Genomic DNA, 24508 nt, shown 5'->3' with positions numbered 1-24508 from the left:
ATTTCCCCCATGTCTTGTATGTTTTGGCTTTAGGTCCTTAAAGTCCAGAGTGAAGGTTTTGGTGGATGGAACACTTCTTATCCCTAATCTCATCCCGGAAGATGCTGGCAACTACACCTGTATCCCAACTAATGGGATACTGACCCCGCCCTCAGCCTCCGCACACCTGAAAGTGAAACGTAAGGGATTAATCTCTTACGAGAGGCAGCCTCTGTGTTTATAACCCTAACACTGAGGGAAATCTTTAGTTTCTTTTTTTGTGATTAATTCCTCTTCCTCCACCTCAGACCCTGCACGTGTGGGTCGAATGTCCCGGGAAACATACTTGCCTGCGGGCATGGAGGGGGTCATTATCTGCCCTGTCCAGGCTGATCCCCCTGTGCTGTATGTAAACTGGACCAAAGACGGGAACGATTTGAACCTTGACAAGGTAGAAAGCAATGTGTCACACAGAGGAAATTGTCACAAACTGCACACATGCCTCGTATTTTACAGTTCCCTAATTTTTCCCTCCTTTGACCTGTCCAGTTACCAGGTTGGATAGTGAACTCTGAGGGCTCAGTTTTCATAACAACAGCCAATGACAATGCTGTGGGAATGTACACATGTACGGCCTATAACAGTTACGGCACCATGGGCCAGTCTGAACCCACCCAGGTCATTTTGCAGGTAAGGCTGGTGTTGAGTCTAGACTACAGAGAAAAACCCTTTCCTATGAGTGTACACAGTTATAAAGACATAAAAATGCCCCCTCCCTCCTCCAGGACCCGCCATCTTTCCGAGTGCCACCTCGGCCTGAGTATCTCCAGGAGGTGGGAAGAGAGTTGATCATCCCCTGTGAAGCCATTGGGGACCCCACTCCAAACATAACATGGAGCAAGGTACAGGAGATTTTTCACCTTGATAGACAGAGGTGCTGTACGAACACTCAAGTGTTATTATTAATCCTTTGTTTGAACCTGTTGCTGTCCTTCCTCACAGATTGGCCCTACTCCTCGCTCCCTGTACACTGTGTTGGCTAACGGCTCCCTCCTGCTGCAGCCTCTCAGTAAAGATCACCATGGCGGCTGGGAGTGCTTGGCCACTAATCGTGTAGCGACTGTCAGTGCAGGCACTGTGGTCATGGTGCTGGGTGAGTGGGCCCACCTTATTTCTACAAACCAACTTCATTTGAATGTATTGTCGATAGTTCAAACTTACAGAAGTGTTTTTTCTGTTCTCAGGCACCAGTCCTCATGTTGTGTCATCAGTATCTGTCACCATGGAGATGAACCAGGCCAACGTGTCCTGGGTGCCAGGCTTTGATGGTGGATACACCCAGAAGTTCACTGTATGGTCAGTAACATATAATACAAACAGTATGACACAGATCTCAGCTGTCAGTCCTTTATACTCTGTGTTTATTCTGGCTGTTTTTTAATTTCTTATTTCCAGGGTCAAGCAGGCATCCAGAGGGAAACACGAATGGGCGTCTTTGCCTGTGCCGACATCCAAAAACTACCTGCTAGTGACCGGGCTGCTTGCTGGCACCTGGTATCAGTTCAGTGTCCTACCTCAGAATAAACTCGGCTCTGGACCTTTCAGTGAAATTGTTTCTGTGCGAACACAAGGTTTGTGCAAGTACATTTGTGTTCTGTTTAGAGTTTCCCTCACTCTCTCTCTCTAATTCTGTTTAGCTGTATCAGCTTATATTTTGTTCCTCTTCTCAGCTGTGCCAACAGAAACACCTACAGCCGTCACCACTCTCCCAATCCTGGATCCTCCCATATTCCTGTCAGCCAACTGCACCGAGCAAGGTGTTCTCCTGCAGTGGTCGCCTCCTGAGGATCCATCCTCGCCACTGACGGGCTATGTGCTGCAGGCCCGCAGGGATCAGGCCCAGTGGGTCATTCTCAGCAGCAACATCAGTGCCAATCAGAGTGAACTACTTGTACAAGGACTTCTAAGGGTAATGAGTAGTTTATTTCTTATTCAGCTTATGGACAAGGATCAGTCAGTGTGGCCTCTGTGTTTCTTGCTTTCACAACCTGACTGCATGTAGATTAAAAAGCTATTTTGCCAAAGAAATATATTAAATCTAACTGATGTTATGATTTATAATGAAAAAACCTTTATCACAAGCATACTAGTTTATATCTAATCACTTGATCTGTTGTTCTCTCAGGACTCCAGTTATGATCTGAGGCTGATGTCTCGTAGCAACAAAGTACTCAGTGAACCGAGTGAGTCTGTCAGTGTCTCCACCATTGGTAAGTGGCTTTGTATAGATTACCATAAGTATTACTTGCATATTGAGTCAAGGTTGCAGCATTGGTATAATACTGGATATTAACTAAATTAGCATTGTTTTTTATGGCAATGGAAATTGCAACCACCATTATTGACTCCGGTCTGATTACAGGGATGGAAATTTACCCCCTGCGTCCAAGTTTCTTGGAGGTCATCCCTGAGCCCCTGTTGGCTGGTGTGTTGGCTGGAGTGTGCTTCTTGTTTGTGGCCATCGTCCTCTCGTTGGTGACAGCGTGCTTTATGAGTCAGAGGAGACAGCGTCGGCGCAGAAAGAGAAGACAAGGTAAAACATCAGATTTAAGGACACAATTTCAACACAATTTCAACTGTGCTGTTTGAAATTTTAATCCTTCCTTTCATCTTTCCTTAGATATCCCATCTGCCTTCCAGAAGAACTCATCTCCAGAGTAAGTGCCCTCAGCCCCTGAGATTTTAACAGCCCATGTAATGTATCTATTACTTATTTGTGGCTCTTTTGTAAAGCTTTAATGTTTTTGTAATCAATTCATCATTAATATAGCCATTGGTAGAATGTGGTTAAACACTAAAACCAATCTTTCTTTATACTACATAACTTTAGTAAATTAAATACGTTATCTACTTTGCACCTTTAATATTTTTTTGTTAAAATCTGCATTATTAAGTTGTTTTAAGCTGTTTTTTTCTTATCCATGTCTTCCTCAGCGCTCGCTCGCCTCCTCGCAGCCCAGACAGCGTCCTAAAGCTGAAGTTGTGTCCAGCACTTCCCTTCTTCCCCAACTCCTCCTCCTCACAGTCCGATCGGGCGTCCTTCGATAAAGGCAGCCGCGGGGAATACCACGACCAGCGGAAACAACTCCTCTCCAACTCGTCTCCTCCACCACATTACACACTCTTTGAGAGTCACTTGGGGTCTCAGGCCCCCTCACCAACTGCTCTGGAGTCCATCTCCAGGGGCCCAGATGGACGCTTCATTGTCCAACCTCTGCAAGTGGGTTCAAGTCCCTCCAATAGGAAAAACCTGAAGGACGACATCCTGCAAATTAATGGTGGGGCAAGTGGCTCAGGGAGCAACAGGACATCATTCAGGGACTCTCCAAAGTCGAGCGTTTTGAGCTCAGAGAAGGACGAGAGGAAGAATTCTCCTCTCACTGTGGACGTCCCAGAGCTGAGCAGACCTCCTTCCTCCCCTGGAAGAGTACGGGCCATGGCCAGAAACTTCTCCCGTCACGGCTGCTTTTACTCTGACGACGAACAAGGCTCAGAGGCCCTGCTGGAAAGAGCCAGCTTTTATTCAGACAACAGTGAGAAAAAACCCAGTGATTCTCTCAGGAGATATCGCAACACTGAAGATCTGTTCCCCACTTTGGGCAGGAAAACTAGGCTTCTGGATGGAGACAGACAACCACATACAGGCTACCAGCCTATGGAGAGTCAGTTGACTAATGACAGCACCCTGGTCTCACAACTTGACAGTGAGCTGGAGAGAGATAGTATTAACAAGTGTGTCCAATTGGCAAAAGAGAGGGAAAAAATGGAGAGGGAGCTGGAGAGTTACACAGCCGATCAGAGAAGTCGTGGTCGTGGAAGAGATGAGCGACAGTCTAATAAGACAGAAAGCCCTCAAAGGGACAAACCCAAGTCAGAGGAAGAGCCTGTGTGGAAGCCACAAGATGTTAACATCAGACAGAAACACAGGCCCTCGGGTCAGACAAGTCGAGTTTCTGACTATCGGAAGGCGTGCTACTTTGGGAACACCAGCAGTCCCATGGACCGGCTCCCTACGTCTCGCATACAGTGGGACATTAGCCCTGTTACGTCCATCACCAGCCTCATTCCTGTACAGACCCCCCGGGGGACCACAACGCCCAGGTCACAGCTTCCTCGCACATGTAGGGAGACCACAGAGGACTCTTTTGGTGTTGATTCATCACGCTCTCCAGTCACCCAGAACACATCCCTCCCCATGCTGTCCCCTGATGTCACCTCCGAAAGCCCCCCTGTCCTGTGTCTACAAACACCAGAAAGAGCCAGGTCATTGAGTCCTCAGACAGAGACAGATATATGCAGGAAGTCCATGACTGAGCAGGGTTTAAGGGAAAAGACACAAGACAGAGGTGTTACTTCAAGGTCCAGACACTCATATGCTTATGCAGGCACTCAGCCCTGGGATTCAGCTGCCAGAGGGCCTTCGGTTGGCAGTAAGAGGCCTGAAAGTTCTCCCTCTGCTCCATATAATCATCCCGAGAGCACAGCCACAAGGGATCCCAGTCCATCAAGTTATTCTACCTTGCCCTATGAACATCTTGAAGCACGGGTAAAGGCCAAAGAGAAAGAGTCTCAGGCCCGGGATGACCGACGGAGTTCAGGGTTTTACTCTGAGTTAGAGAGAGAGGGTGTGCGAACACGCTCCAGGAGGAGTGACAAATGTCTCTTCTCTGATAGTCCAAGCCCTATTTCAACATTGACTCTTGTAGAAGAGGTCGAAAGCGACCAGTCCCAGTTTTCTGTCCCTGGAATGTCAGGGTCCTTCAAGGCCAAACCTGCAGCTCCATCTCCCAAAATGTCCCCACTGGAGACAAGTGCAATTCTTGAATACCTGAGCCTTCCAGGTTTCATTGAAATGAGCGTGGATGAGCCTGTGGAAGACGCTGAAGCCACAGATGGTGCTGGACAAAGTTCAGAACTAAAACCAGACAAATCCCCAGAGGCTAAGCCTGATGTGGTTCCTAAAAACTGGGAGGTTCATGTTCAGGAAACCGTAGAAACAGACTCAAGCCAAAAGGTTTGCTTTAAACAAGCTCATTCAGCAGGTGCTGCAGAGTCCAGCTTTCATGCTAGCAACAAACAAGGCCATAAACACTCCCTCCACGGGGAAGGTAGAGATTCTTCACACAGAGTAAGATTCCCAGATGAGAGACCATTGTCACCTGGTCCAGAAAAAACTAGCAAGCAACTTTACGATGAGAAAACACAAATTCGACTTGGGAATAAAAACACAGACAGACCTGAATCCAGACTTGCATCCAGGTCTGCTCACACCTTGTTCAGTGCAGCTAAAGGCATGGCAGATATAGTTTCAAAGCACTCACACAGTTTTGTTGACAGTAGTGAGTCTTTATCAGAGCAATCCCAAAGACAAACATCTCAGGGCAGCAGGACTAATAACATTGCATCACGTATATGTCAAGCCCCTGTGCCATTTCTAAAGAAATCCTTAAGCATGGGCCCTTGTAGGACCCTCTCAGGTTTGGGACAGCCTCGTCCTTTCCTAAAGAAATCCATCAGTTTAGGCTCCCATAGGTGGGAGCACTTCGAGAGCCCGAGGACGTATATCTCTGAGAAATGTTACTGGGACGAGTACCCAAACCCAGATGTCAGGATGAAGTCTTATAGTTTGGGTCACAGTCCGTCTTCCCTTCCCAGGCCCGGCCCCTCCTGGAGGGAGTATGTCCCATTCAGACGCCCCAGCATGGGGAGCTTAGAGAGACCTCACCATGCACAAAGACCTTTAGCTAGTCCTTCCTACCTCACTCCTTCGATGTACCCACCCAGACAAACCTCACTCTCCCCGATGCTGGAACCCTCTGATCCACGACGGCAAGCCGCTGTTTTCCCAGAGTCCTCCAGGTGGTCTCCTTCTTATCAAGAAACCCTGAGATCTGCCCAGCGTAAATATGTCCCCATGCCTTCCTCCATCCCTGTCCCCCAGTACCAACACTGGCCAGGATCCCAAGGGGAAAGCATGAGACCCGTGGACCCCAGGAAGGGCCCTCCGAGGTCCTACCTGCCCAGGGGCACCAGTTGGCCCTCGCCTTACTACGCCCCTTTCCCACCCAGGGAGGTAGAGTGTTACAGACAGCCAGAAAGGATGATGGCGAGGAGAGGGGAGACAGAGATGCGGGAGGGCAGAGACATCAGGGAGGGAGGGAGGACCAGTTATGCCAGTCAGAGCAGTGGGAGAGGTAGCGCCGGTCTCTTCCGTCAGTCCCTGTCCATCACTCCCACACTGCTCAGCTCCCCCGAAACCACAGAGGAAAGCGAGCGGCACAGAGCTGAGATGGAGCTGCCTGAGAGGAGAGCGAAAAGGTGAAACGCCACCCACACCTGGCCAGTAACAATCAACACACTGGAGTGTCTCCTTGGCAGAGGGATTTATTTATGTTCCCAAAATAACTGATTTTGTTTGTTGTTTTTCTTTGTTGCCTGTGATAACTGTTATCTGACCACTATTTCTGTGTATCTCGTTAGAAGGAACACATCAGTAGATGAGAGTTATGAGTGGGACTCTGCTGATGCCTGTGTGGACTCGGAGGTCCTGGAGGCCATGAGGTTTGATCAGTCAAAGACGGGTTTTCGGAGAGGCAGGGGGGAGCTCAGATATGATCAAGCTGGTGGCCTCCAGGACCAGCGATGGAAAGGTGATCATTTTTTCTCTTTGTTTTTGATGTTGCATGTCTTTGTGAGTGTAATGCTTGATGTGATGCTGCATGTGTTCATCCCATGCCCTTGTGCTGTTGTTGTGAGCTTGTCCCATGACGTGCCCATCCATGCATTTCCTCTCCCTCATGCCCTCCCCAGGCCCGTCTCCCTCAGTCAGCCCGCCAGTTTCCAACCAACCTCGCTGCCAGTACAGCCGCTCCCTAAGCGAGGCGCGTTTCAACGCTCTCCGCCAGGAGTACCAAGAGTACAGGCGGGCTCAGGAATCCATCTGTTCCCGTGAGCCCTGCCTCACCCCTGGCCACGATTCAGACTCTGACTCCAACTCAGCACTGCTCTAGCAGCTTAACTCGGTCCGTTACTCTGCCTGCCCTCTCACCTCTCTCCTCTTTTTTTCCACCTTGCATTAGAGATGTTCCGATACCTTTACTTATAGTATAAGAAATTCCTCTGATACTGCATATTTTAGGCAGATTGGCCCACTCTGACTCTGACTGGTTTACCCTATATACCCATATTCTCACTGGGCACTGGCAACTACTGTTTAAGAGTGACGAAGAAGAGTTTATTTCTGGTAGTGTAGCGTAAGCCAGAGCTAGCTAGAGTGTCAAACTAGATAATAAAATCAAGTTCTATGGCTTTCATTCTTTGAGATATCAATCATGCAGGGGTGGTAGTATATAGCTGTTAAAAAACAATAATATAGGCTATATATATATCTTTTAAATTCACTTGTATCAGATCAGTACTCAGAATCACCAATACGTAAAGTTCAGGTATTGGAATCAGTATCAAGGTGGTATCAGAACATCTCTGCCTCTCACTGCTCGTCCACCTGCGTGTTTTTCCTTGCCTGCCACTGTATCATCCATGTGAAGTGATGTTGTGCATGCCAAAACCTCTGCTCCTTAAGTGTACAGTTTTTACCCTTTAAAGACTTGTTTTCCAACGCTGCACTACTCTTTGTCTTTCACAGGTATATCTAAGACCGACACCAAATAGCAGTTTTAATGAACAGACGACAGCACTGTGGTCCCGGACACTGTCACAACCTCACTGGAGCTTTTTCATATGAAAGAACCTATTGTTTAAGGTTTTTATCCTCTATTACAGCAGACTAAAGTTAAACAATTTAAAGATACGCCGTCAAATGCGATAGACTGCAACACCTCAGTTGTTATCAGATGACACATACTCTTTTTCTTGTGTTTGTTACATTGTGCTTTGCACGGTGAAGCTGAGAAGGGATTATTTATTTTTCTAAGAAACTCGTGTAACTGTATTTTGGGATTATTTTCTTCAACCTTGACAATCAGGCACACAGGGCTGCTTCGAGAAATGAAATGCTCCCCCTTGACGAAGAAGTTTACAGTTGAGAGTTGCTTTATAAAAGCAGCAGCATGCTACACAATGAAGGTAGTATTTCAAGTTCATGTCCATTGCAAAGACTTCCCTTTAATAATTAAGGGATGCTAATGACAATTATGTAGGTCTGTGTCCAAGATAACATCTGTTGGTGGAAATGTCTGTAGCCGCTATGTTGCCAATCAAACAGTGCTCAAAGCATTTTCACCATCATCTCCTACATCTGTCAAAGTACTTAAAATAGTAATAATGGTACTTAAAGATCAAATAATTAGGCAACTCTCAAACTCTAAACAATAATTAACTGTATTAAAGAGAAGAATTTATTTGTTATTTGCCACTGTGATTCCCCTGTTGGTTCCCTGAACTCGTTTCCTGTTTTATACATTTTAGGTGTCACAGTAATGCTCCCCTGTTGAGACTTTATAAATTAAACGACTTCAAATAGCCTCCCCCATATTTGTCCAAGTTGTACAAATGTTTATATGTACCTTAATGTGAATGAACCCTGCTGTTTTATTGTATATTCCACGTCATCAGATGCTACTTTACTCCACCTGAATCGGTCTAACCTCGCCTCTGTGATTAAATGATATATTCAAACTTGATAAGAAACACAGGGAAGTGATTTTTGCCTTATTTTTGTTGATGTCAGAAGCTCGCACTAGTTGATTGACCACGGACGGTTTGAGCTATAATCAAACTAAACTGATCAGACGTTTAAAAAAAGAGTATTTCTGTATATTTATTAAGGCGAGTTATTATATGCAACGATGTTTACAATTCACATCACTGATGTGAAGGCAACACTGTGAATATTTCACTGACTTCTGGTTCTGTATTTGAAGTCTGTTATGAATTTTGTGCCCATTAGCCTACTTTTGTTTTGTTTTGTTTTTTACAGAAAAATGACAAAAGCCGTTTTTTGGGTTTTTTTTACATCACCAGACAAACAGATTTAAAGAATATCTTTGTAGCTGCACGACAAGTTTCAAGATTTGTACTATATTTACTTAAATAACCCAGATGACAAGCTTCATATGGAGTGAGTATGCATTTCTGATGATGGTTTTGGAAAGTTTTGTACAAAATGGAAATTTTTATATCTTGCCACCTGGTTGTTTTTGTCATTTTTATATGTTTGTAATAAATAAATTGTTTTATTCTGAATGGAGTCTGAGCGAGTGTGTTGTTTGCTTTTTTTGTCCTCTGAGGGAAAACGGTGAAGACAGTTGCTCTTTAACTTAATGAAGTTAGCTGGACTGTGATTCCACTGAACTCCAGGTGTCACTGTGGGTTGTCTCCTGGGTCCAACCAGAAGATGGACTCCAGAGAAACGGAGATCTGTGACCTTTGGTCGCTGATCTCGCAGCCAACCGGCTTAATATTTATTTTGGATAAGATGGCAAAGCTGAGAGCCGCTTCTGGAGTCGGAGTGCGGGAATCCAGCAGCCGTCTGCAGACTCATATCTCAGGACATGGAAACATGGGAGTGGCAACAGACAGATAACCCTCTTGGGGAGCTTAACAGAAGCTTTGCACTTACTCTGTAGTAGTTACAGAAATACATCTGATCTGCAATATCAGGGTCAAGACATTCAAATATTAGATTCAGCTTAGAGGAACAAAGTCTGCTAGCTGTGTGAGGAAAAAGATGCATCCTATTTTACAGTAAACAAGCAAGTGACATTCACTTTAAAAGGTTGCATACAGAAACTACAACTTATATTACAATTACATTACATTACATCAGTGGATTCCTTTATATCATTGTCTCAAATTGCTATATAGTAGTATATTTTCACATAGCCCAGGCCCCCAGGTTTTTTTTGTTACTCCAAAGGTCACTGATAAAAAAGTTAAAGATTTAAAGATTTAAGGCAGCCAACACTCAACTCAACCCTCAAGACACGAAGAAAACTGTCTGCCTCTTCAAGATGAAGAGTGACAACGAGAACTCTGGTGAGATATTTATTCTTGGACTTTTTAGCTTATTTACAGTACTGCTTTTAATGTCAATAAGGTCCTCTGACAACCACAATTTTTCACAAGTTTTTATGTTATTACTCAACTAAATACTAAGAATAAGTAAAGACTGACAAATTATCTTTTTTAGTTTTTAATGTTGACAAAACAGATGATTTCATTTCATGCCAAAGGTATATTAATTTGGTAGGAAAATAGCTTTTATAGTTCAGTTTTTTATGTATTTGTACATCATGAAAACATCCATATTTTTGTTTGTTGAGGAGAAATTAGGTCTTATCACTCGTAAGTGCTGTAAAATAAATGATTGCAAATGAAGACTTGAAATGTAGGTGGAAATAATGATTTATGAAAGAACAGAGCAGCAGGAGATAAACTTTAAAGGTAATTTTACACATTTTCACAACCTTTCCAACTAAATCGGCATCTGCAGTGCAAGAAGAGGATATGATTTGAGATCAAAAGTGCTAACAGCAAAGTGGCTAAACAACAAACAATTTACCTTCATCTAATGGAAAAGGCGCGTAAGCTGAAAATCCTAATCAAGGAGAAAGACAGGAAGCTCAAAGACCTGGAACGGCGAACTGACAATATGGAACAATATTCATATAAACAACTTGATCGTCAGCAAATCAGAAACCACACACTGAATCTGTGCAGGACTAAAGCTGGAAGAAAGTGAAAGTTCCCCACCGATCTACAAAAAGATACTGTATCAAGTCACGTTGTGCCTCGCCTAGACCTACACGTGTGTATGTAGGTGAAGTACCAGCAGTAATATAAGACTGTGTAAGAGTGACAAAGTCCGTGTTTGGAGGAGGTGGAAGAAACACAGGACTTTCACCTGGGAGATGGCTGTTTGAGTCCTGTGTGAAACCACAAGTCAATGTCAGGTATGCGCTTAATAGAGTATAATCTTTTTCTAAACCTAACCAAACTGCATAAATAAAAGGATTTTTAACTGCAATTGACAATAAAGACTGCAGTGGAAGTATTTATAGATCTTAAAAAAGTGTTGATCATTTATATGACGAAGCTAGAAGGCATGGTATTAGAGGGGTAATACTTTCCTGTTCACTGTATGCAAACATGGCTAACTGTGTTTTTGTTCTTTTGCAGTTGATTCAGAGAGGACACACCGGTGCGGTCTGTCCTGCCTCGGCCCTCTGACCTTCCACGGTCAGGCTGTGGGAGTTCAGGTCTGCCTGAGTCATGGGCGTCGGCTCGCAGAGAGGAGGGAGTCCACTTTCAAGAACGGTCTGGTGTTCAGCAGCCGCCCAGTGAAGATCCAGGAGAGGATTCGTCTGAGGGTGCAGAAAGATTTGTCTAACTGGCACGGAGCTCTGCGTTTGGGCTTCACCAACATCCCACCTTCAGAAAGATCTCAGCCTCTGCCCACCATGGCCATCCCCAACCTCACTGACACACCTGGACACTGGGCTGCTCCTGTGCCTGAATCCTACTGCCGTGCAGGTTCAGAGCTGGAGTTCTGGGTTTCTGAAGGAGGCAACATATACATTGCTAACGAAAGCTTAGGGTGGCGCAAGATATTTACAGGAGTGGATCTCAGCAAACCGCTGTGGGCGATGGTAGACATCTACGGACAGACGTGCTCCGTTTTACTCCTGGGTCAGTTCACTTGTAAATAACAATGATGTGTGTTCTTACAGTAATTTGAGGGCAGGACATTTCACATGCACCGATAATTCCAAGTAATTGTTGGAATCACTGTTAGAAATAGATGAAATTATTAAATGCCTTTACTCTTTGCTTCAGGCTCAGAGATACGAGGACAGCTTCAAACTAGACGGTCCTGTCCTGCACCTGATGACCTCCTCTCAACCAACGTTGACAACCACTACAGTTGGATTTCTGATGGATACAGTGACGACAGCATGTCCTGTCTTGACGTGGACCCAGCAGGTGAGAACGAGTTCCTCCAACTTATTATCTGATTTCATTTTGAGCCAGAGAGGATGACAATGTAATAATCAGTGAGATCAGGTGTAGTAGTGTTTGTATGGCTCGCTCTGATCTCAGTTTTGTAATTGTGATTCCTCTGTTTTGATCATAGATGAAGACAGTGTTAAGGTCTGTGTGGTGTGCATGGGAAGAAAGGCCAGAAACACTCTGCCTTGTGGTCACCGGTGTCTGTGTATCCACTGCATCTCCAGAGTCATCCTTGAGTTTGGCAGCTGCCCATTGTGCCGACACAAGATCATAGCTCCATTAGCGGGGATGGGGATGTCTGTCTCTGGGGTTGTCTAAGCTAAGTTTAGAAGAATCCATTCAGGAATCACCAGATAAAAGCGAGTGACTGTAACAAAGAGAACACTAAACCCTGGTGGACCAGTGGTTGGAGAGGTTTACCGTATGGTCACAGTGTCACCGATTGAAGCCCAGCCAGGAAACTTATTAAACTGTCTCTTCCTTAATATGTAAATGTTGTACAGCTTGTGTAAAATACGATGTACTGAGATGTTAATGTGAAGATATTGAGCGTGTGTGATATGATATTCTCTTTTCTATAATTCTTCTTTCGTGTGTGTGTGTGCATGTGTGATTCCTAAATGTCTGTGCTTTAGGCCTGTTGTGGACAGCTGACTCCCAAAGATTTTCATGTTCTTCATATTCTGCGTGTTGGCCAGTTTTCTTATTTTAGAGATTTCAAAAATGCAAGAGGAGATCAACTTATTCCCCAAAGAACCTGAAATAGGGAATGAACCCAGGAAAAATGGAAGTGTTTGGCAAGTATGTCATGGTGGTACTATTGGAAAAATCACCAGTCAGTATGTTTTATCCTCTGGGGACCATCAGTGTTTATTGTCATCCATCCATCCAACCAATCCATCTAATTGTTGCTGAGATTTTTCAATCTGGACCGAAGTGGTTGACCAACTGTCTGACGGACCAATCGGGCCATCCACTGAGTCTCTGCACATGTAATCGTGTTTAGTTTCAATGTTTTGACCTCTCTGTGAACACTATAGCTTGATTGCTCCCCAGGGTGTTAGAAATGTAACATATAAACAAGTGTTTATGGAGTTTATGTCACAAAAATAGTCTGTTCAGTGCAGGAAAATATAACATTTTTGTTGGTAGTAAAACTAGAAAACAAAGGAGCTTCTGAGAGAAGCGGATCATCCCGTGGGGATTTTTATGGAAACAACAAACTGGACCTGTGGGAGAATTAGCAGAGGGTTGCTAATCTGTAACAGCCAGAAAGGCTAGAGCAGATACATTTGGAGGAGGGTAGATGAGAATGAAACCAGACAAGGATGTGGGGGGTGGCACAAACAGAAAAAAATAGTGATATATGACCACTCCAAGGTAAAAAAAAAAGAGGTGAGAACAGCTTCTCATCTGCAACCAATCTTTGTCTTGTGTACCATTCTCAAAGTGTTAATAAAAGTGTGAAAACACTGTAAGAGATTTTCCTCTTCTTTCTCAGAGTTGAAAATTTCCCAATATTTCAACATACTGTAAATACTGAGTCATCCGTCTGTAGGGGGGTGAGTCACAGGTGGTTCACCTTGGCAGGCAGCAGCAACAAACATTGCACAACATCGCCAGTAATTGTCCATACATTTCCGTTTATTTCAAAGATTCTGGGGAGAGATCGGAAATCTTATGATTTTCTGTTTCAGTCAGTGAATTTGAGAAGATAAGGAGAGAACATACAAGGTGTAGATCCTCATTGGTTTAGCCTAAATGAGACCAAAGAAACAATCATTTTGTGAATCTTGTTTGTAGATTATGTGGTGCAGTGTACTGTTTTTGTGTTTTTATCATGACTCCAGAACTGTAAACTATAAACCACTGACCCTACAGTTTACACGGTCAGTGTTAACTCTGATTGAATACAGAGGTTTTGGTTGACTGTGAGGACACTGGCTTCCTCCCTGCCTGTCATGACAAAAAAATTATGTCTCCAGTTTAAAACATGGGTCAAGACAAACACATAGTGACCTATATGCCCCTCAGATGTGCAGCTCTGTATACGTTATCTGCACTACTATACATGTTTGCCTATATAAACCAATACCATCAATTACACACGACAAGCTGTTTGCTCTTTAACTAAAGCATTTATATTTTTTCAGGTAAGAATTCATCGCAGTACAGAGAGGTGTACAGTATATGCTGCACATGAAACACCAACTTCCTCTATTTCTCTTTCCAGGCTTGTCACATTACTTGGACGACATACGCATGACATGTTTGACCATATTTCCAATGCCATCGAATATATAGTGATAGTGATACTCGGTTTCCCACATGAAGGTAGGAGTGCTGACCACCTTGTTCTTCTCATCAACATAGGCTTCGTGAAAGAGAGGGTTAAGGTCAAAGCGGGAGCAAAAAACAATAAATGAATGAGCATAAATCTGTTATTGATTAAGTTAACTAACACTGATAGTAAAAAATAGACCTCTGAAAGGATATATATGGCTCGCGGCCATTGTGGCGGGCGCCCATGCTCTTCACGGCCTGCACCATGTTCGTGTGAGGCCAGTTGCCCCAGCGAGTGTTCTCGTCCCGCTCGTAGCCCATGGTCACCTCGATGTTGGGCAGCACACGGCAGGCCAGCACAGGAGCCATGCTGGCCAATCTGAAACGGGAGTCAGCTGAGGTTTTTTTATTAAATCAAGATTAAGAGACTGATCGGGGTGTGAGAACAATTGCCTTACCAGTGTCAGATAGGTGAGATGTAAAGATAGAGAAAGAATCTCCCAACATACAGCACTGGGAGTGCAGTGTGAAGCCCAGTGTGTACTTATAAAACTACTTTCACTGACCAGAAGATGAGTATGAGGCAATATTACAGACTGTCAGCTGTTTATTATCACCATTGGCCCCATAAATAAAAACCATGGTTAATTCAGGTAACATACCTGTAGAAGGCATTTCATGAAGTTTTCCTACAGTCTTACACTTAGTTTTTACTTTAAGTCATGCCAATAATTGTACCTGCTGCTACTACTACACAACCTTATGTGCCCACAGGATCAGTCATTTTTACGTTTGCCATTCATTGTCACGTCAGCAGCCATGCAATGCATCCTCATTTGCATAAAGTAGAAGTCTAGGCTACTGAGACCCGCTGCCTCTGGAAACTCCTGTTTAACGTTTAAACTAACCATTATTAATCAAAAATAACGACAGATTCAGCAACTGCATGTGCATGGTAGCAACTGTGGTACCATGATGGTATGTGTCCACAGGGGGGGGTGTTTGTACGATGTTGCACGGTTTTCCAGCTTTGGACGCTTGTGGTCATATTACCCAACAAAAGGCTACACCTTCCTTACAACCATGAAAACACTTCCTGCTCCGGGGGTTTCAAACTGGACCAACAGGGCGGCTCTTTTGGAAAAGTTCTCTCATATTAGAGTTCACCGAAATAAGCCATGCAATTGCTGAAATTGTCTTATCTTAAGACCTGACTGATATCTCTGATTCTGCTGCTGGAAACATGGAGGGAGAGGAGATACAGGCTCCAGAGTTGTAGCAGGGCTGAGAGAAAACCCATTTGTCGTCCTTATAAAGACGTGTACTTGGTTGGCTATTATTCCCTGCATAGCTCCTACCAACTTGAACCTGAGCACAGGTCCAATCAGCCAAAGTGGAAACACCTGTGTGGGAGTGCTGTGGCTTCACAGAAATGCAGGCGCTAGTTTCTGCTTATACTTCTTACTATTTATTGAAGATATCGTGCCAACAACAGTCTGGTCAGAACTTGTAGTCTACATGAGGGAATTGTGTAGATTTTGCTGTGCATGTTTGCATGTCAACAACAGGCCTTTTTTCTAGTTTTGTGGCCATTTTTTTGTTGCCTTTTTTATTTGATAGTGGAACTGAAGACAGACAGGAAAGGGGGACAGAGAGAGCCGGCAGTAAGGACTCAGCCTTAAAGCATGGGACGAGTGCTCTACCAGGTGAGCTACCCAGCAACATTTTGACAGTTGTAACTTAACTTTAATGAAGGCTCTGTTTTGTTCAGCTGTCCCTGTAAATCAGTGGTTCCCAACCTGGGGGTCAGGGCCCCCACTAGGGTTCGCCAAAGCTACATGGAGGGGTTGCGAGGCCTTCTTGATTTTAAGCCGTGCTACAAAACTAAATTAAAATATACACAGTAGGCTCATATCTCTGCATTTGGTTCACTCCTGTGAAGAAAAGTAAATGTGAATTGTCAAATAGAACAATTGCCAAGTGTCAGTTAAGAAGCCTAGGAAGAACTTCTTGCAGTTACTGACTTCACTATTTGGGTTCATTGTAGAGTTTTGAATATAATATAAAATATCCATAAAATATGTCACTTGGTCAGTTTACTAAATAATAGAAAGGGAAAACGGTTAAGAACGACTGCTGTAACAGTGAGGCAGCATGCACAATACCAGGACCCTGAAACTGAAGCAGCTAAATGGAATTCAGCCGTCATTAATGTAATTATTGACACTGGTGCTTTTTCTGCTGTGACATGTCAAAATGTCCTCTCTGAAAAGGGTCAGTACAGCTGTAAGTGTGCCCTTTCTAATTATAAGGAATAGCTGGAATTCCCGTTTCAAGATTCTCAGTACATCAGTGAGTAATCAGGCTCACATAATGCTTGTTAGTGGAATTTAACCCCCGACATTAAAGGCACTGTTTAAGAGCCAGTCTAAAACCACAGTCCACTTCTTACAGTGCAACTGTGACTCGTGATCTGCAGCGTTGCTTCAGTGAAGCTCTGGATGATTCGTGCAGTATAGCGGGAACAACGCGGCTAAAGTGATACAATACCAGTACACAGGAAGAATGATTAACTTTTTGGCCTGTTACAGCAACAGAACTGGACATAATATCAGTTAGTCATTTGTGTCTTCCACATATTCAAATAATCACTGATATAACTACATATGTGGTTAATAAAGGCTGCTCATTAAAAGACACTCACTAACCCAGTATACACTCTCAATTCCTCACTGATACTTTACAGTAAATAGGCCACTGACACCGTTATTAAAGCTAATGCATATATGTCGATGACCTCAACATACAGCTAAGTTCATGTATTTCTCATGAGAAATGCATCCTGCTTTTTTAATCAGAACGAGCAATTTCTGATAGACTCTCAAATGGAAATTTGCAAAAGGTCTACTGGGGGTTGAATTCAGCACAGTCTGTGATAATAAAGAGCAATCGTCTGCCTGAGGCACTTCACAGACACTGAACATCACCTCCAACTCAACTGCACCTTTCCAAAGCCACACAGATACAGAGTGATATCTCTCTTCTAACCCTGTAAGTCAACATGTCTCACTGTCTGCTTATAAAGCGAATTATAGCTCAACAAAATCCAACCTATTTCAGGTTGATTTTGAGGTAAGGGTACATGGAATTGATTTCTTTTATACTATTAAATCAAACAAGAGTGAAACACTACTTAAATCCCTGAGGGCACAGCTGCAGCTGGAGGGTTTATACTGCGGAGGAGCTGCAGATAAGTCTTAAAGTTTGCCACCGGGGGGGCTAAATGATGGTCTAATTCTAAATTTACACTCGTTTTGTCGAAAGATCAGGACACCAATTACAACTCTGATGAACCAGAACAATGGAGAGGGGGTGTATCTGGAAGCAGTGAGGCTCCAGCAACATGTGAATCACCGTGTGATACAGAGTCCTACAAGACCCACAATACCCACTCTGCATATCTTTTTATGGCCTTTGTCATGGAATTATCTTTAATGGATCAAACTCTTTATAGCCCTCAATGTCAATGGGGAAGGATTACACCTTATCCTTTTTAAAGGTGAAAACTTGACATACCCTTTTAACTCTGTGGTTTCATGGTATCAGCTGCTTCATCCTCTTCCTCCTCTGCCTCCAACTCCACTCTTTTAATTCCTGTAATGTTCCGCTACCTCCCTCACCTGACCCTGTCGCCTGTCTGCACAGTTTGCCCAACCGCCAACGCATTCGTCCACGTGTGCCATCGTAGTAGCCAAAGGATCACTGGCTACCAGATCAGCTGAGCCTTCATTCTGTCCGGTCTGCTTTAAAGGATTTGCCCCGGTCCGACTGCCTTCATCAAGCTTTTCCCCTTTAGAGAGTAAAGACTGTTTATGCCACACCTGCTCCTCCTGCTGCGTCTGCTGTGGTCAGTCACAGCCAAAGTTGAGACTAGATAAATCAGCTTAAACTGTGCATCAACTTGCATGAGAAAGTGATGTTAAAAGCACATTTCCCCTCATCATTACTTATGCTAAGCAGGTTTTCATTTAATTTTCAGTTGAACTTGAAGCATATTATGTTTTTGTGGTAGTATATGTGGTAAAAGTACAAATTATCTTCTAGGAAATGCAAATAAATTTCAGATGATATGAATTTATGTTGCCTAGTTTCTCATGTTTATGCCTTTGTTTGTATTTTGTCTCCTAATGTAAAGCACATTGAGTTTACATGTAATTAAATGTGCTGTATAAATAAAATGTCCATTACTACTACTACTGCTACTAAAGGTAATATTAACATATGTCAGTAATAGGATATATTTTTCCAAACTTCATGACAAAGTCTGCAACATGTCTATGCAAGATCTGTCAATAAATACTTTATTTCTATTTATCTACTAACTATAAACAGCTCAGTCTTCATTGTCTGACTATTTTCCTTTCGAAAGCGGCTCCAATGTCCCAATTCCATTACAGGGATCTTTTAAATCTGGTATATTTATCTAGTGGAATGTAATCTAATGTAATCTGATTTAAAGTGGTACGAATCAGTGTCAGTCTGCAATTTTGCCTGCAAACACGTTTGGATTTAAAATGTTAAATTTAAGTGATTGAACAGCCCACAAAATACCTGAACAAAAGCCACAATGTCACACACTGCTGCCTCATACTTGAACATCTGAAGTTATGAATACATACCCAATAGGCTTGCGTGAACGGTGGAAGTCCTTAAGCACCCTCTCCACATCGCTGTGCAGCTTGCAGTCTTTGCCATCCTTCACAAAAGAGGATCTAAAGAGGTGAGAGTTATATAACAACATCAGTGCTCCATCTTAGCCATGCCAGCTTTGTATTGTACCTCATTTTACTACACAGTCTCAAAGTGTATACACCATATTTCATTATCCCTTACAGGTTCTTAGTGACGCCGTGGCCTCCAGGAAAGATGACAGCATCAAAGCTGTTAGCATCCAGCTTGGCCAGGTCTTGCATTTGCATCTGTCCTTGACCATGACTGAAGCGAGCCGCCTCCATCATCATGTTCCTATGTAATGGCCAGAAATAATCATAAATACTACCTTTATGGAATTAGTCAAGTCAGGTATATAGTATATATACTGTGTGTATATATACACATACAAAGTGAAACCCTGATCTCGATCCACCTTAAAAGTGCATCAGTGTTTCCAAACAAGCCTACCGGTTCTCGCCAGAGGAAGGCTGCTTCCTCATGTGGTCCATCACATGCATCTGCTGCTGATTTGGAGCAAACATCTGGAAGCGAGCGCCGTTGCGGCTCAGGTGGTACATGGTGCTGCAGACAGAGTGGTCAGTTACTACCTCTATCTCTGCACAGTGACACATGTTCATGCAATGGTGTGAAGATTCCTGTCCTGAGCTCTGCAGGAGTGATACTCACTATACACCCTCATGGACATCAGTCCCATCCCACCAGCCACAGCCTGAGAAAACCTGGAATACATTGTAATTCACTGATCACAATAACACCCACACTAATTACTTTGTCTGTTTGTTTTCACTGACCCCAGATTGTTTCACTTACCACTGCAATATTGGTGTTTCCCCAGTTGCCATAGTCACCGTGGTGAACAAAGCAGGCAGGCTGGCGAGAAAGCACAGCCAGTGTTTGTTTAGACAGCAAAGTCCTTGTTGCCAGCATGATTTAGCTTTAGTCTCACTGTTTAAGGAGGGAAATATGACTCAACAGTTTGCCACTGCAAAGACTTTTGGTTGTAACGTTGAACTCGCCTTCTGTATATATACCGCTCGGAGTTTGGCCATGTGACGTTACCACCTAAGCTCCATCTTCTCTTCTGAGAAGAGCAATCGGTTCCTTGCCTTGTATGACCTATTCCCCTCCTGAACACCGTACCCTATTAATACCTTGTTTATTCATCTGATTAACTTAAGTCATTTGGCCACCCTGTGAAACTTCAGCTTTGGAGAGTAATCTAAACATGTAGCGATTTAACCCGTGAAATATCTCGACCCCATTATGAGTTAACTTTTAGGAAGGCATCGAGATGGAGAAACCTGCAGAAATAACCCAACATGTCTTTTAACGTATGTATTCTTTTCATGTGAAGGGAGGTGACTTTACTTTTATACATCAGTCTGCATCCGAGTGCAGTTTCTGAAAATGCTTCCTGTATTTCTGTGAGGTGGCAGTGGATGCAATGCCTTTATACAGTACGAGGCATACTGTATGCCCTTTAAAGTCCATTAGGTTGTAAGGCTCTTACCCCATGTAATGCCGTGTTGCGTCTAGACAGTAAACCCAGAAATATCTCGGTCAGACTCAAATGTCAATGTCAATACACTGTTAAATTAAAACTTGCAGCTCTGCCCTATAGGCTGCTTTCTTGTGGAAGACATTTGTAAAGTTACAGATGACAAAACGTGAGGCAAAATATGGCATTTGTTTTATTATGTCCACTTTTTATGTATAAACAATCAATATTTACATACTGGTGATGAAAGTATAGTGACAATTTTAAGGAAACAAAATGCAGAAATGGAGGAAACAGAACAATACACAATCAACTAGAGTCACCACATCAATCACAACTTTAAGCCTCAGCCGGAACCTTAATAGATGCTCTCTTAAAGATTCTGCCTGATGGTTTAAAATTTGCACACGAAAAGAACTCATGCATAGAAAACACATACTCAAACTGTCACATATGGTAATCACAAAATACAAATAAAAAGGTTTCTTTCTCTTTTTTTTTTTTAAATCAAATACAAGAAACATGACACAACCAACTTATGCGACGAGGTTCCCGTTACTAAGAGTCAGTTATTGTGAAACGTACATTCTCAATTTCTCCGTGGCTGCTAGCTCTCCACACATAACACACCGCCATGATCCTCTTTAAAAACACCACAAAGAACGGTTTCACATTTTAAAATGTTCTCATGTTATTTTCAAGTACAAATGTGATTAAATAAGACTAAACCAGTGACAGATGTCTACAAAGCAAAAGAAAGAAAGAAAGAAAGTAAGACACAGCACAGACGGCTAAATAATAAATAATAAGGTCAATTTGATATTTTATATAAAAGAAATGTCTAAAACTTCTCAGTGTATTTCGCCATTTCCGATGTCTCCGTAAAATAAAATCATACACATGGCAAGCTTATCAAAAATTACATCAAAATGATGCTTCACAAAGCTCGATCCACGTCCAACCAAAGACCAATACACTCGCCGACAATCTGCCGACAGCCCGGCTTCAATAATTGGCACTCATCAGGCTGCGGCCGTTTTCATCAATTACTTGTGATGAGACATGTTGAGCACTCCTTGCAGTTTAGTTTGCTTCACATGTAAGAACCAAATCCTAAAAGCCATTTACATGCAAATCACTAACAACCTCAGTGGTGAATGTAAGAACCATCTCCTAAATTTCTGCCACCACTAAAGAAAGCTTTTCATGCACCCAAGCACTGTCCTTAAAGGAGTTTTGCGCACTAACTGTGCACGTCGCCGTGTTCATTATGGAGAGTATTTGCAAAGATATCCGTTTGATAAAGAGTGGGGGGGGGGTTTTTGCTCATCAAGCCAATAGCCGTGCTGAGAGAGAAGCGTGTGTTAACAAGGCCAGTCTGGCGGCATTAGGGCGTGTAGGCAGGCGGCGGCTGAAACTGATTGGCAATGTCATAATCAGCAGGAAAAGTTTCACTGCTGTCCTCCATCTCCGAGAGGAGCTCTAAAGCCTGCTCCTCCTCCTCGGTGGGGTAGTGGCGCAGGAGGTTCGCAGCTGTGGCGAGGATAGAGGCTCCGCCGGCCCCCGCCACCAGGTAGAAGCTGATGGCGAAAGTGACGTATATGAGAGAGCCGTGGTACTTTTTGTGTTGCTGCTGTAGTGACAGGATGAGCTCCGAGGCCCAGTAGCAGAAGCCTATGACTGTGGCACACTGCAGCACTGAAAGAGGAGGAGAAAACAATTAGGTACTCCTGAAAAGAACTCCAGCATGTGTTTGATATTACTATCTTAGTGTCGAAATGTAGAATAACGAGTGCCGGCGTAAACATTTACTCAAGTATATGAGTATTTCCATTCTATGCTACTTTAAAACTCCCACTCAAACTACGTTTAAGAGGCAAATATTGAACTTTTTCTACTCCTCTACTTGTATTTAATGACTTTAATGACTTTACAGATTCATATTATTAATAAAGAGTATAAATAAACTAATAAATGATGACGTATTGTTATAGATAAAGCTACCCAGCAGTGTAAAGTAATCAAAAATTTGCCTCCACCTTTACCAGAACATTCAACACAATCGTACAGAGTTGGTGGTATGTTAAATAATAATAATAACATATCCTCAAAGTGCAGGTATTGGGAAAGAGAAAATGGTATCAGAACATCATTTATTTTATCGGCTATCAGACACACGACAGACAATAATAAAAACACTGAACATCAGATCTGATAATCAGCGTTTCCCTGATCAATACCTGTGAGAATGTGTGCAAACGCATATCTGCGGGTGATCTTTAGCGCTGGGTGCTTGGGGCCAAACACATCCAGGAGGAAAGCAGTCAGACTGCAGAGGATGCCCAGGAAGCAGAAGGCAGCGATCACCCTCAGCAGCAGGATGGTCTGCGGGTTCACACAGTAATCTGGAAGAGCACAGAGACAACACAAAGCATCACGAGTGAGCTGCGGGATTAATCTCTGCTGTAGGTTTGAACGGGCTTGTGTTTGGTCCTCACCGTCCAGAAGCTTGGGGTCAATGTAGCCCAGGACATCTGCCACCCCCAGCTCTTGCCTCGGACAGGTGCCTCCGTGAACCCTGAGCCAGGCCGGTTCCGCCAGAGCCGTACACAGCGCTGTGATGGACAGAGCTCCGGGCAGGGCCGACACCAGGCTCCGCTCCGGCTGCTTGGGCAGGGAGGTACCCCCTCTCCTCCTCCGGCCTCCAGTGGCAGCAGAACCCGGCGGGGCATACATGGTGATCCAATCTCCGTATCCTCTGCTGTGGTGTCGGTTGGTCCCGTTACTGTCAGCGGGGGAATAACACTGAACGACCCGGGAGTACGGTCGGTTCTGTTAGCCGGTTCTGTTAGCCGGTACCGCTGACGTTACCTGGGCGGAGAGCGGATGACAGCGGTGCTGGTCTCTTGTTCAATGTCGACTCTAATGTTTCCAAACGACGTCGGAGTTCAGAGCTCACCGCTGTATGTCCACAGGAGAGGAGTGTGACTGTCGGACAGACAATGGACAGACGGCCTTCGGGCCTGTTAGCTCTGTTGTTAGCGTCTAAAGCTAGCTCGCAGTTAAACGTTAAAGTGTCATGAGAAAATAAACTCAACAGAAACAAATTAGATAAACAACAGCCTATTAAGTAATCCAGCTACCTTTCCTGGCGGAAAAAAACGACCATTTAAGTTGGTAGAGAAAAACAAAGTCAAAACAAAACAAAAGGCAGCTTACGCTGGCTTCCTGTAAATACACACTTCCTTGTTCACAACATTCTTCTTCGTGGCTTCAATTGGTTGCAGTCTGAAGGCGAGTGGCGGTCAGTGCTGCCACCGACTGGCGACGCCTCCAAAGACACAGATTAAACAGCAGCAGTGTCAGAGAGAGTTTATTTGTTATAGAAAAGGACTTTATGTTATTATAGGAAGCCTAAATAGAAAAACAATAATATATGAAAATATATAAAGCCAGTGATAGACTATATGTACAATATGACTGCTATTTTGAATGGAAGCTGCACAGTTTGTACAAAAGATCACAGTGTTGATAGCATTATACAATGGCTGTATTTTATATGTTATAAGTCACATAATTAAAGGTATGACACTGTTGTGTGCACATTATTTACAGATGTGTGGGCTGAGAACAAGCTACGAAAGATATATATTACATACTGAGACAAAATAGGTAATTATGCAGGTATAAATATTATAAATAAAAACAATTGTAACAATAATAGATTTTGTAAATGTTTTGGCTCTGTAAGCTGTGCTTGTCCATAAAGTGTATAGTTTGTATATGATATATTTACATAATAATAATAAAAAATCTCAAAATCCCCAAATGCATCGCAACCTGGGGGTCGGGACACGAACTGAGGGTCACCAAAGCTTCATGGGGGGGCTCACAAGGCTTTCTTGATTTTAAGGTGTGCTAGAAAATTTAAAAATTAATCTAAATCACTACTTCTGCACGTACTGGTAGTTGGTCGCTGGTCAT

General features: G+C 43.4%; 4 protein-coding genes across 9 annotated transcripts in view; 2 read left to right on the top strand and 2 right to left on the bottom strand.

The window, feature by feature from the left end:
• igsf9b (immunoglobulin superfamily, member 9b) overlaps window positions 1-9247 on the top strand; it is a 28797-nt gene extending 19550 nt beyond the window's left edge. For 2 of the 4 annotated variants that reach the window (XM_051423055.1, XM_051423054.1), the window contains 15 exons: window positions 34-179; window positions 288-430; window positions 529-669; window positions 765-881; window positions 982-1132; window positions 1224-1335; window positions 1435-1610; window positions 1710-1948; window positions 2165-2249; window positions 2402-2572; window positions 2660-2696; window positions 2974-6357; window positions 6520-6689; window positions 6850-7061; window positions 7685-9247. In XM_051423055.1, the coding sequence (XP_051279015.1) occupies window positions 34-179; window positions 288-430; window positions 529-669; window positions 765-881; window positions 982-1132; window positions 1224-1335; window positions 1435-1610; window positions 1710-1948; window positions 2165-2249; window positions 2402-2572; window positions 2660-2696; window positions 2974-6357; window positions 6520-6689; window positions 6850-7049 (5272 nt within the window). In that variant the 3' untranslated portion in view covers window positions 7050-7061; window positions 7685-9247. The remainder of the gene's footprint in view (window positions 1-33; window positions 180-287; window positions 431-528; window positions 670-764; window positions 882-981; window positions 1133-1223; window positions 1336-1434; window positions 1611-1709; window positions 1949-2164; window positions 2250-2401; window positions 2573-2659; window positions 2697-2973; window positions 6358-6519; window positions 6690-6849; window positions 7062-7684) is intronic. The other 2 variants (XM_051423056.1, XM_051423057.1) reach the window with 2 other exon arrangements.
• A 719-nt stretch (window positions 9248-9966) lies between these two features.
• On the top strand, window positions 9967-13491 carry LOC127376454 (E3 ubiquitin-protein ligase NEURL3-like). 3 transcript variants are annotated; one of them, XM_051423369.1, is made up of 5 exons: window positions 9971-10035; window positions 10493-10952; window positions 11179-11688; window positions 11836-11982; window positions 12134-13491. In XM_051423369.1, the coding sequence occupies exons 2-5, from the start codon at window positions 10946-10948 to the stop codon at window positions 12325-12327; spliced, it is 858 nt and encodes a 285-aa protein (XP_051279329.1). In that variant the 5' UTR covers window positions 9971-10035; window positions 10493-10945; the 3' UTR covers window positions 12328-13491. The 3 variants fall into 3 exon arrangements, with proteins under 3 accessions (XP_051279327.1, XP_051279329.1, XP_051279328.1); XM_051423367.1 differs by lacking the exon at window positions 10493-10952 and having other exon boundaries at window positions 9967-10035; XM_051423368.1 differs by lacking the exon at window positions 9971-10035 and having other exon boundaries at window positions 10054-10952.
• A 141-nt stretch (window positions 13492-13632) lies between these two features.
• gatd3l (glutamine amidotransferase class 1 domain containing 3, like) lies at window positions 13633-20034 on the bottom strand. The gene is made up of 7 exons (XM_051423370.1): window positions 19837-20034; window positions 19693-19745; window positions 19474-19587; window positions 19186-19317; window positions 18972-19064; window positions 14506-14671; window positions 13633-14387 (listed from the first exon to the last, which is right to left on the bottom strand). The coding sequence occupies exons 1-7, from the start codon at window positions 19951-19953 to the stop codon at window positions 14253-14255; spliced, it is 810 nt and encodes a 269-aa protein (XP_051279330.1). The 5' UTR covers window positions 19954-20034; the 3' UTR covers window positions 13633-14252.
• Window positions 20035-20704: 670 nt separating this feature from the next.
• Window positions 20705-23781, bottom strand: tmem127 (transmembrane protein 127). The gene is made up of 3 exons (XM_051423007.1): window positions 23023-23781; window positions 22765-22929; window positions 20705-22222 (listed from the first exon to the last, which is right to left on the bottom strand). The coding sequence occupies exons 1-3, from the start codon at window positions 23258-23260 to the stop codon at window positions 21912-21914; spliced, it is 714 nt and encodes a 237-aa protein (XP_051278967.1). The 5' UTR covers window positions 23261-23781; the 3' UTR covers window positions 20705-21911.
• Window positions 23782-24508: the final 727 nt, after the last annotated feature.

This window comes from Dicentrarchus labrax, unplaced genomic scaffold, assembly GCF_905237075.1.
Source record: "Dicentrarchus labrax unplaced genomic scaffold, dlabrax2021, whole genome shotgun sequence".
Taxonomy (NCBI): domain Eukaryota; kingdom Metazoa; phylum Chordata; class Actinopteri; family Moronidae; genus Dicentrarchus; species Dicentrarchus labrax.
Note: the sequence above shows the minus strand (reverse complement) of the source record. Positions and strands in the feature narration are given on the sequence as shown.

Excerpts from the sequence above, each read along its gene's own strand:
- LOC127376454 (XM_051423367.1), top strand. The coding sequence starts at position 10,011 with ATGAAGAGTGACAACGAGAACTCTG. Across the intron at positions 11,689-11,835 it reads GTGCTCCGTTTTACTCCTGG|GCTCAGAGATACGAGGACAG; the intron begins GTCAGTTCACTT and ends TCTTTGCTTCAG. Across the intron at positions 11,983-12,133 it reads TCTTGACGTGGACCCAGCAG|ATGAAGACAGTGTTAAGGTC; the intron begins GTGAGAACGAGT and ends TTTTGATCATAG.
- gatd3l (XM_051423370.1), bottom strand. The coding sequence starts at position 19,953 with ATGCTGGCAACAAGGACTTTGCTGTCTAAACAAACACTGGCTGTGCTT. Across the intron at positions 19,588-19,692 it reads GATGTCCATGAGGGTGTATA|CACCATGTACCACCTGAGCC; the intron begins GTGAGTATCACT and ends CTCTGTCTGCAG. Across the intron at positions 14,388-14,505 it reads ACAATGGCCGCGAGCCATAT|GAAGCCTATGTTGATGAGAA; the intron begins ATATCCTTTCAG and ends CCTCTCTTTCAC.
- tmem127 (XM_051423007.1), bottom strand. The coding sequence starts at position 23,260 with ATGTATGCCCCGCCGGGTTCTGCTGCCACTGGAGGCCGGAGGAGGAGA. Across the intron at positions 22,930-23,022 it reads TGACCCCAAGCTTCTGGACG|ATTACTGTGTGAACCCGCAG; the intron begins GTGAGGACCAAA and ends GTGCTCTTCCAG. Across the intron at positions 22,223-22,764 it reads GTTTGCACACATTCTCACAG|TGCTGCAGTGTGCCACAGTC; the intron begins GTATTGATCAGG and ends CTCCTCTTTCAG.